This window comes from Desmodus rotundus, chromosome 4, assembly GCF_022682495.2.
Source record: "Desmodus rotundus isolate HL8 chromosome 4, HLdesRot8A.1, whole genome shotgun sequence".
Lineage (NCBI taxonomy): Eukaryota > Metazoa > Chordata > Mammalia > Chiroptera > Phyllostomidae > Desmodus > Desmodus rotundus.
The window spans coordinates 36,406,367-36,418,506 of record NC_071390.1 but is presented as its reverse complement, the minus strand read 5'-3'; the positions used below and the strand labels follow the sequence as shown (position 1 = coordinate 36,418,506).

The 12,140-nt window shown below is 35.2% G+C and overlaps 1 protein-coding gene and 1 pseudogene across 1 annotated transcript in view; both read right to left on the bottom strand.

Annotated features, from left to right (window-relative positions):
- PHYHIPL (phytanoyl-CoA 2-hydroxylase interacting protein like) overlaps positions 1-12,140 on the bottom strand; it is a 45,905-nt gene that overhangs the window by 4,239 nt on the left and 29,526 nt on the right. Inside the window, exons 2-3 of the mRNA XM_024561273.3 lie at positions 3,879-4,075; positions 2,056-2,230 (exon numbers count right to left, since the gene is read on the bottom strand). Coding sequence (XP_024417041.2) covers positions 2,056-2,230; positions 3,879-4,075 — 372 coding nt within the window. The remainder of the gene's footprint in view (positions 1-2,055; positions 2,231-3,878; positions 4,076-12,140) is intronic.
- On the bottom strand, positions 5,891-6,492 carry LOC112305516 (securin-like; annotated as a pseudogene).

Here is a 12,140-nt window from a genome sequence, read left to right as displayed (position 1 = left end):
ACAGTTTAAGTTCCTCATACATTTTACTCATGGAAATAAAGATGCAAAATAAATTATAAAAAATATTATGGCACATTTAAAAGATGGATTTTCCTTATTATTTATTCCATAACTTCCTTAAAAGAATTATGGGGTATAGTTAAATAGAAGAACAACAGGGAGATCACTGTAAATAAAAGAAGACATAATGTTTTCCTTCATATACATAGAAATAAAAGATATATAGTTAAATAGATTATATAAGAGAGTAAATGTGTATTGATTGATAGATAATATCCATACACAGATAATTTCAGAAGTAGAAATGCCAAATGTTTTCTTTAAGATAAAGAAGAAATAATATTTCACACCTTTCTCTTATGTCACACGGTAAATTATAGCTCTTTTTAATGTATAAATACTATGATACGGTTTAGTTCAATCCTATGGAAAAGAGTGTGAATTCAAACAATGTCAAAGAAAATGTGTACATGTCTTACTGTGTCTTACTCAAATCTCCCTGGGAAAGCACAATGAAAGTAAGTGGAAAGAAATGCAGTAAGAGATGTAAATACAAGGATTCCAAAGAGTAATTTTAATTCAAGTAAAAAGTTGATGGGGTATAATAATTCCAACAAGACACATCAAATATAGGTATAAATTACGTTGAGAATTTTTTACTCACTATTAATACACTATAGAAATCTTCAGCTATTTTCCTTATTGACTACTGGTCTATGATTAATACCATATTTCATCTATTGTAAAATGTATTTTTAAAAACATTTTAGCATCTCTGACATGAGTCTGACAATAAATGTGATACATAAAATGGTGAATCTTAAAATCAATGACATGTTAGATAAGAAAAAATAAGGTTAACAGAGAGATGTTTTCTTTAGTCTCAAACATTGAAATCCTTAGCAAACAAGGATGTTGCAATCGCTAGCAATTTTCTCATACAATAAACAAAAAAGGTTAACGATAAAATCAAAATAACAGAATTAAATTTCAACCACTCAGCATATCTATAGAAGTTTTATACTCAGTTTTAGACTAAGAAACAACAAAACATACTGAGATAAAGCAGTGCCTAAGCAAATTCTGTATAAAATAATGCAAGTATTAGGTTGTGGGGGGAAAAAAATAGCTGGTTTATCTGAAAGATACCTCAGCTGAGAGAAGTTGCTAAGCAACCTGCAGTAAGTGAGGCAAATTGTTTTTAAGACTTTTTCTACAAGCTCCTTTATGTAAAACGCTCAGCCTCTCTCTACAATTTTTAAAGGAAACAATCACCTAGATAAAGAGGAAACAAAGCACCATTCTAAGAGACAGAAGGGAGAATGACAGATGTGTTCAGGTGGAGATATCTTTGTATCCCTTCAACACCTATTTCAGTGCTCAATAAATATGTGTTTCTTGACTGAATGAATAAATAGATAAATGAATGAGATGAATGCTAACATTTCAAATGTAAGAGAATACTAAGGTACAGTTTAAGATCAAAGGGGATGGGCTCTCCACATCAGATATCCCAATGCTAAATAGCTATGAGGTTAATTTTCTAACGAATCAAAGGTGCACAAGCGCGCGCACACACTACAAGACACTAACTAAGTTAGAGGTAGATTTTCAGCACTCAAGTGAAGAAAATCCAGTAACATTTCTGGTGAGGTACAGTCATGGAGAGCTGCCTCTTCTATCCTAAATTAGAGAAGGATGTTTCTGTCAATAAAAAAGAAAAAAGAAAGAAAAGGAGAAAAAATAGCTTTCCCAAAATATGCTGAGTGTGTTTTCAAGCTGCATCAATATTTATTTTCAAAGCTTTCACTTTAAAAAATCAAACTATGCATGCAGCAAAGAAATAATTTAATACCGTTACCCAGCCTTTGCTGCGAGCCTCAGACCCTTCCAATCAATTCAACACAGTTTGTTCTGTTACACAATGTTATTGGCAATGCACCAATGACTGTGATACATACCACCTTTTAATTACAAAAAAATTCTTTCTGTAATTAGCTTTCCAGGAATTATTACATAAGATTTTTTTTCTTGATTTGTACCTATTTCTCTTACCTGCTGTGCAGAATTCTATAATTTCACTCCATTCAGACACAACATAATCACCATCAACTTGTTTTGAGGCAGTCTGCACTGCTACTGTATACTCAGTTCTTGGGCTCAGAAACCAGTGCCCACGGACAGTCATTGGCAAGGGAACAGCTTTTGCCACCAATTTTGTTGGAACATCCTAAGAAAGGAAGGGAAGGAAGGGAGGAAGGAAGGAGGGAGGGAAGGAGAGAGGGTGAGAAGAAAGAAAAAAAGGACGTAAGTTAATTTAGCAGTATAACAAAGTGGTTATAAACATTGTAGAGGAACTCATTAAAATTCCTCTACAGCTAATGACAGAATTCTCCTGCTTAAAGATATTTAAACATTATTATATTCAAATCTTATTCTGCAGATGTGAAAACTAAGGCCCAACTTGATCAAGAGACATGTCCAAGGTCATGTAGCACAAATGCACTTGGATTTTAGTTTTCTTGATTTCCAGTATAATGTTCTTATCTGCACATTCCTTATATATCTTCCTTAAAATAAGATGCTAATGCTAAATAATAAAATAAAACAGAAACATGAAAGGAATAAAATTCAACAGATTTAGTATTTTAAATATTTGCTTAATTTATACTACCCAATAATTTAATGAGTAGCCCGTTACTAAATATTTTATACGTAAAGGGAGAGGACATTTTTAAAAGGGTTTAATTTATTCATTTTTAGAGAGAGGGGAAGGGAGGGAGAAGGAGGGAGAAACATCGGTGTGAGAAAGAAATACTGATAGGTTGCCTCTCCTACACACCCTGCCCAGGAAGTGAACTGGAGACCTTCCCTTTCCTCACCTATAGTTAGTATGTATAACTGTGCATATAGAAAAATGAAAACTTTCTTGACAAGATAAGACAGCACTTTGAAAATACTTGTCAAGTTAACCTTAGTATCAATATAAAAAAAACAGACCATGACATCAGTGGAAGTACTGAAATATAAGAAAGACTACTTAAACCAGGTTAACTATTATCCTTTTATAGATACTTCTGAAGGGAGATATGTAATAGAAAAGTTATGTGTTGAGTATATAGTATGAGAATAAATATCAGAGAAGTGTTACATCTCTAAAATATCTAAAGGTTAATTTTCATTCTCAAACCATAAAATAAAAGGTTACATAAAGCAATTCTTAGTCTTAAACTTTTAAATCAAATACCCTATGTTTATAAGGTCTATCACATTCTTTTGACAGTTATAGGGAAAAATATGTGCTTCAACAGAGAACTATATCACATATATCACACCCTTCTGCCTATCTTCTTCAGACTCTGTAGAAGATATTTTACAACTCTTTGTAATCTGCAGGTAGCTGATAACAATTCAGTTATCCTTGTGTAATTACATGCAAATGAATTTTATTCGGTGGGAGGGACAATCTTCCACTCCTGCCCTTGTTCCCTCCTCCAACCCCAAAGAGTTTTGCCTCCACTCACACATTTATTTCAATATCCTGATCTCTGTGTCTCTTTTTGTTTGGATTATTCTGTGAACTAGTTGTAATAATACCTCATTAGTTACCTCATTAATGAGTGAAATAAAATCTTTAACATATGTTCATTTTTATGTCCGTATGAGAGTAATGATTTCACTTTTTTAACAACATACTTGGTATTTCACTTTCTTACAAAGTTTCCTAGAGGGATAGAGTTTTTTTAAGTGACATATAATTTTTATTCTTCCCAGTGTTAAATGAATCATATAAGTAATTAATAGAACATTATTCCTTCTTTCAAAATATCCTCATAGTTAGGAAGTTTTTAAGATGTAAATATGTGTTTGGGTTTTACCTTGTGTTTAAATTTATTGGAGTTCTTGTTCTCTTTCTTGTTGAGGTCAATAAAATAGTGTGTAATACGGTCCTTTGATTTTGAATCCATTTCCCATGAAATCTTGAATGAGTCACATGTAATATTGCTTATTTTGATGTTACGTGGTACGGGAAGTTCTTCCATTTCAGCTATGCCACTGTCTTGTGATTTATTCCCTGAAAGAAAACAATGCACAAATAGTTTTCAACTAGTAGATTTTTCCAGTTTGCAAGCTGTGTAGATATTTCTGAACTCAATTAATTACTAACTCTGAGATTTCTCTTTGTTAATGAAGTAATTTGAGTGTTAATGTAGAAGGTCATATTACCAATAAAAAGCAGAACTTAGTCTTTACTGATCCTACATTTTCAATTTACTTTTCTAATTTCTGCTTCTCCACAGAATAAAAACAAAAACACTGATGATCCATCTTTCTAATCCATAAAAGATTAGCCTTACATGTTAGGTTCCATCTGAAAGGCCCCAATAGACTATTTTTCCTACATGACTAATCAATTCTGCTCTAAAATAAATATTGGTTATTTTAAGCTAGATGACATCAAAGTATTGATGAAGAAAAGTCCAGTAAAATTTTAAATATCTATCAGTATCAGTGACAATCTAGGAGAATTGCTTCCTTTTTCCATTTTGGAAATTTATATGCAGAAACAGCATGCAATGATTATACTACCTATACAGATAATATTAAAGACCATTCTCTTTCAAGTTATTATGTCAAGGATTATTCTAGTACTCTTCTACCTGTTGTATCTTGATAAATTTAACTTTGAGTGCTAAAACAATAAATAACACTAGAAGAGAAAAAAACAATTACTATGTTGATTGATATTAAAATCCTGAAGGAATGATCTGACAGCTGGTTACTTTAATGACCGTGTCCTACATTCCCATTAAGAGAAAATGCTATCACTTTTGCTAAGAGTAGGATGGATGGCAGGGCAAAAAAAAGAAAACACAGATTTGCCAAGTTTGTTTTATATGTAGGAAGACATCCTGGGTCAAATTTTACTCCGCTTATCCTTCCTATGTTCCCTTCCCCCAAGCCAACATAAAATTCAATGCTCTAGAAGAGAAAAAAATAAAAGTAGTTGTTCATATGATAAAAGGTGTTAGGTCATATATCAGCTACATAACTTGTTCCTTAACAAGAATAAAATAGCAAATCTTGATCAGCAAAAAAAACAATGAATGTCACCTTGTGGCAGTATCTTCCACTTCCAGATTAGATTGTGCTCTCTGCCCTCAAACTCCCATTCTAATTATTGACAATTCCCAGTATTATTAAATTTTTGACCCATGCTGTCTCATTTCAAGTTCTGTTATAGCTAGAAGAACCCAATGGCAATTGAAAAGTAATTTTAAAATAACTTCATTTTTTGAACAATACTTTTAAATACCCATATTTCTTCTATGTACTTCCCTCATGCTCCAGTTTCACCAGATTCCCTCTCCAATAAAACTCCCAGAAAAATCAATCCCCCATCTTTTTCTTTCCTCCCTACCTTACCTCATAGAACCCCTAAATTGCTTTGCCTTAAAGCCTTTCAGAAGTCAGGGGAAGGGAAGATACCAAGTGAAATGCTTTTAATGGCCTTGGGAAAGGGAAGGCAATAAATAAACATTAGTAATTTTTGTTCTATTTAGAAAGCTCACATTTTAACCTATTATTCTAATTGCAGTTATGTTTAAAATATAAGTAACACTAATGAAAATCTTTCTGGGTTCTAATGGTAGAAATATCTGTAGAACTCTTCTGGATTATGACTGTCCATATAATTTCACAACTAAGTAAAAAAAAACTGTTATTTAAGATCATATAGAGAAAAATAAAGCTATTTTGCCTTTGATCCAATTTAATGAAAAACTTCAACATATTAACACTATATAAAATGCCGTATTTTGCCACTTCTTATTGCTTTATTAATACAAACTATTAATACATATACACAAACTATAAAGCACTAAGAAACTTAAATCTCTAAGGCAGAGCAAACAGGTGGCAATTCAACATCCAGAATCGACAATGTTTGAAGGAGACTGCAATGTTAGACTCCCACAGTGGAGAGGGTATCTTCAGAGGCGAAGAAGGACTGAAGTGTAAACCTTTTCAAGTTTCCTCTCCTCATCGAGGATCGTGAGAAATGGCACTCCATTCAAGGGGAGCTGTGCAATCTGGTGTTTTTCAGGCAAGTCAAAACTCTCAAAATCTAGAGGATTGAATGGCAATAATTTTTCTATATTGGATACATGTCATCCAAGGCAGGAACAGAGTTTTTTGCTTTAACAGTCTTCTTGGTCACCTTTTAAGTAGAAAAGGTTTTCTGTCTCTGTCTGAGATGTCTATTAGTCTTCACTGACTTTTCTGTGACTGTGTTGATAGTTCCCAAGCCTTTCTGGAAGCTTTAGGTAAGGCTGATGGAGCATCACACATTTTGCCAACATGTAGTATTGCAACATGAGATCTTCCACTTAAAGCTTTGAAAGGCCCAGACCCCAGCTTCAGCCTGTTCTTGGAAGCCACTTGGGTACCTGGTTCACCATTTTCCTTATCCACAAAGATCACAGAGGCCATTCTGTATTAAGTTAGAATCAACAGTCAAAGTCACCCACGACTCAGCCTCTCATAGTCCCACTTCTTAACAAAGCCACCAGATTATCCTCTATGCGGCTTTCTTACTTGGTCACTAAGGTAAAAAACTTAACTTAAATTAGTCCTAAATTACATGTAACATCCCTCCTCCTTACACTCTGAGAATCAATACTTAACTGAGATTTTGAGATAAGTGACAGAAGACAAGGATTTACAACTTCTAATTAATCTTTTTCCTTTTTGCTCAATCCCATCATCCCCTAACTTTCCCCTGCCTCCTTAGCTGTCATCTGCTCTCTATCTATGAGTCTGTCCCTATTTTGCTCCTTAGTTCAGTTTGTTCATTAGATTCCACATATGATAAAATCCTATGGTATTTGTCTTTCTCTCACTGGCTTATTTCACTTAGCATAATGTTCTCCAGGTCCTTCCATATTGTCACAAAGGGTAAAATTTTCTTCCTTTTTTTACAAAAAAAGAGCAAAAAAGAAAAAAGACTCAGGGACATGGACAATAGTTTGGTAATTGCAGGGAGGGGAAAAAGTGTACAATTAAATTGCTTTTCATAGATTCACAGAGTTGAGCATCCATATCCAAAATCAATTATAGAACTTTTTTTTTTTTTACCCAAAAGAAATTCCATACTTTAGCCACTACACTCCAACCCTTATTTATCCCCTCTCCTCAGACCTAGGCAACCAATAATCTATTTTTTATCTCTATAGATTTGCCTATTTGGACATTTCATATAAATAGATCACATAATATACTGTTCTTCATGACTGGCTTCTTTCATTTAGTGTATTTTCAAGTTTCATCCAGGTGGTTTAAGCACTTCATTTATTCTTATTGCCAAATAATATTTCATTGTATGGATACACCAGTTTTTGTTTATCTACTTACCAGCTAATGAACATTTGGTTTGTTTCCATTTTTGGCTATTATAAATACTGCTGTTATGAACATTCATGTATGAGTTTTTGTGTGGACAAGTTTTCATTTCTCTTGGGTATATAACTAGGAATAGAATTGCTGGTTCATATGTTATGTCTTTGTTTCGTTTGCTGAGGAACTTTCAGATTGCTTTCCAAAGTGGCTGCACCATTTTACATCCCCACCAGCAGTGTATGAGGGCTCTAATTTCACCACATCCTCATCCATACTTATTATTATCTATCTTCTTTTGTTGCTTGTACTTCTGGTGTACACCATGTCTATCTTCTAAGACACCATTGCCTAATCCAAGGTCACAAATATTTACACCTAAATTTTCTTCTAAGAGCTTTATATGTATAATTTTAGCTCTTAAATTTAGGTTTCTGATCAAATCTTAGTTAATTTTTGTATTTGGTGTAAAGTAGAAGTCCAGCCTCCTTCCTTTTCAGGTGAATACGCAGTTGTTTCAGAACCATTTATTGAAAAAGATTATTCTCTCATTTAATTGCATTGACACCCTTGTCAAAAATCAGCAGGCCATAAATGTAAGGTTTATTTCTACACTCTCCATTCAGTTCCAATGACTGATTCCATTACTACCCTGTCTTGATGACTGAAGTGACATTGTAGTATGTTTTGAAATTGATGAATGTGAGTCCTCCAATAATATTATTTTTCAAAATTATTTTAGCTATCTAAGTCCCCTGAATTTCTACATAAATTTTAGGATCAACTTGTCAATCTCTGCAAAGAAAACAGGTGAATTTTTTGGCTTTATTTATTTTTAAAATATATTTATTGTGTTATTACAGTTGTCCCATTTCCCCCCCTTCACTCCACTCCATCCTGCCCACCACCCCTCCCACATTCCCCACCTATAGTTCATGTCCGTTGGTCATACATATAAGTTCTTTGGCTTCTACATTTCCTATACTATTCTTACCCTCCCCCTGTCTATTTTCTACCTACCATTTATGCTACTTATTCTCTGTACCTTTCCCCCCTCTCTTCCCCTCCCACTCCCCTGCTGATAACCCTCCATGTGATCTCCATTTCTGTGATTCTGTTCCTGTTCTAGTTGTTTGCTTAGTTTGCTTTTGTTTTTGTTTTAGGTGTGGTTGTTAATAACTGTGAGTTTGCTGTCATTTTTACTGTTCCTATTTTTTATCTTCTTTTTCTTAGATAAGTCCCTTTAACATTTCATATAATAAGAGCTGGGTGATTATGAACTCCTTTAACTTGACCTTATCTGGGAAGCACTTTATCTGCCCTCCCATTCTAAATGATAGCTTTGTTGGATAGAGCAATCTTGGATGTAGGTCCTTGCCTTTCATGACTTGGAATACTTCTTATCAGCCCCTTCTTGCCTGCAAGGTCTCCTTTGAGAAATCAGCTGACAGTCTTATGGGAACTCCTTTGTAGGTAACTGTCTCCTTTTCTCTTGCTGTTTTTAAGATTCTCTCCTTCTGTTTCATCTTGGGTAATGTAATTATGATGTGCCTTGGTGTGTTCCTCCTTGGGTCCAGCTTCTTTGGGACTCTCTGAGCTTCCTGGACTTTCTGGAAGTCTATTTCCTTTGCCAGAGTAGGGAAGTTCTGCTTCATTATTTGTTCAAAGAAGTTTTCAATTTTTCGTTCTTCCTCTTCTCCTTCTGGTACCCCTATAATTCAGATGTTGGAACGTTTCAAGATGTCCTGGAGGTTCCTAAGCCTCTCCTCATTTTTCTGAATTCTTGTTTCTTCATTCTTTTCTGGTTGGATGTTTCTTTCTTCCTTCTGGTCCACACCGTTGATTTGAGTCCCAGTTTCCTTCCCATCACTATTGGTTCCCTGTACATTTTCCTTTGTTTCTCTTAGCATAGCCTTCATTTTTTCATCTAATTTGTGACCAAATTCAACCAATTCTATGAGTGTCCTGATTACCAGAGTTTTGAACTGTGCATCTGATAGGTTGGCTATCTGTTCGCTGCTTAGTTGTATTTTTTCTGGAGCTTTGATCTGTTCTTTCATTTTGGCCATTTTTTTTTTTGTCTTGGCATGCCTGTTCTGTAAAGGGGCAGAGCCTTAGGTGTTCACTGGGGCGGGGTAACACTGGTCGCTGTGCTGTGACGCTGTATGTGGGGGAGGGGCCTAGAGGGAGCAATGGTGCTTACTCCACTCTCTGCCAGATTTCAATCACTCCCTTCGCTACCCACAATCAAAGTGGGCCATTCCAGTGCTGATTCCTGAGTGGGTAGGCTTGTGCATGTTCTAGGCCCCTGTGGGTCTCTCCAGTGAACTCTCCTGTGAGGCTGGGAGTTTCTCCTGCTGCCACCTCAACCCCCACGGGTGTTTTCAATCAGAGGTTTGAGGCTTTATTTCCCCGAGCTGGGGCCCCGGGTTGCACGGTGTGTTTCGCTCCCCCGCCATTCCTCCAGGTTTATCTGTGCGCGAATGTGGGGCCACAGGGTCTGCCAGCCACCACCTTGTGGGGTCTGCTAGCTGCAGCCTGGCCCACCCCCTTCCACAATCCGCCACTTCACTGGGTCTGCCAGCTGCCGCCTTGCCGAGAGACCTCTCCACCCCGGCTGCCGGTCTCCACCCCTCCTACTGGTCTGGATAAATGTTTCTTCTTTATCTCCTTGGTTGTCAGACTTCCATACAGTTTGATTTTCTGTCAGTTCTGGTTGTTTTCTGTTTTTAAATTGTTGTTGTCCTTCTTTTGATTGTGTGAGGAGGCACAGTGTGTCTACTTATGCCTCCATCTTGGCTGGAAGCAACAGGTGAAATTTTGATAGGGAATGAGTTGAACCTATAGATCAATTTGAGTGGTAAAGCCATCTTAATAATATTGTCTTCTAATCCATGAATACAGAATATCTTGCTGTTAGTTTATTTCAACACGTTCAGATCTTAAGTGCCCCAAAGGCAACAGTGTTTGATAAATAAATTTACATTATCAATGAAAACATCACTGCAGATTCACTCCCTTTTAAAAGTCTATTATGGAGGCTTACAATACACCAAGTACAGAAAATAACATAATGAATCCTTATAAACCCATTGCCCAGCTTCAACAACTATCAACACTTTGCCATTTTTGTTTCATTTGTTTACTACCTGTCTTTGAATTGCTTCACCTTTTAATTTCTTGTTAATACTTTTAATATGTCAGCCTTACAGAACAGTTGTAAGAATAGTACTAAGAGCTCCCATACCCTTCACTCATATTCTCCAACAGTTCACTCTTAGACCTTCCATTCTCTTTTCTCATTCCTGCAGTCTCCCTGAATCTTCCCTTCTCTTTCCACTTGCTCTATAGGACTGGACTTAGAGAAGAATTTTGGGAAATAGTTCTGAATTTTTTTAACTATGGGGAATTTGAAAGTCCTATATTCTCAAAGTTATATAGAAAGTTTTTTTTCTTGTTAATTTCTACATAATTTCTGGGCTGGAAGATTCAGATTTTGGTAGCTTTCATTACCTCAGCTATTTAGAAATCAGGTACATTCAGTTAAAACAATTTTTACTCTTTGCTAAAATTAATCATTGTTGGAAAGCATTTTCTTTTGTATTTTCAACTTTATTAAAACTTCCTGAAAACCACCTGATGGGATTTACTAACTCTAAGAAACTTTCCTAAGGTCACTAAAAATCAGAATGTAATATCTTTCCTCTTGAAAGATTTTAAAATAAATTTCTATCTTGGATGACTGTTGCTATACTTTCTTCAGGTGGTTGAACTAAGTAGCTTCTCACATGGACTATGACAAATTATTCAGATTTGTAAAGCTAGTTGAAGATGCTTATCATTTTGCTACTTATGTGCTCCTTCATATTTGTCAGTCATTATGATTTTTATTAAGTACCAATTATTTACATATCAAAAGGAGTCAACAGAAGAAGTGCAATGATGTATGAACTAGATCCTGCCCCAAGGATGTAAAATAGGAAAGAATGTGAAAAATGCCATAATAAAAATGATCACATATCTAACTGAAAGACTATAGTAATCAAGAAATGCTTCAGAAAACATGTGACACTTCTTTTGAGAAATATAACATTTTCGAGATATAATTGACATAACATTGTATAAGTTTAAGGTATACAATGGGTCATTTTGATATATATTAATATAGCAATATGATTACCACCATAGAATTATGTGAATACCTCCATCTTGCCCCAAAATTATTTCTTTTTGTGGCAAGAGCATCTGAGATCTGGTGTCTTAACAACTTTAAAGTATAATACAGTATGTAGTACAGTACTATTATCACAGTGCTGTGAAAGAAGCAGAATTTCAACAGATGAAGGCAGTAGTGAAAAAGTGGAAGACGTGGCATTCTAAATGAAGGCGATAGAAAAAGCATTAAAAACAGGGCGTTTTAGTTAATTCAGTACATGGTATAGGAAGAAAATACCTAGTGAAAATGCTAAAAAAGAAGACTAAAAGTGTGTCAAGGAAGTTGAGGAATTATTTCTAAGGAAAAAACCTTCCTAATTTTAGTAAGTTCAATAGTAAGTGCCAGCTGATAAGACTGATACAGATGTGTTTGTAGAACACTCACCTAGTGGGGGAAGCCTGTACAAAAAGGTGTATGCCCTCCAGAAGGTAATTCTTGGCTTTTTTGGATCCCCCCCATACATACACACACACACACACACACACACACACGCACACAGTTGTTATTTCTCATTGGGGCTTGCAGTTTT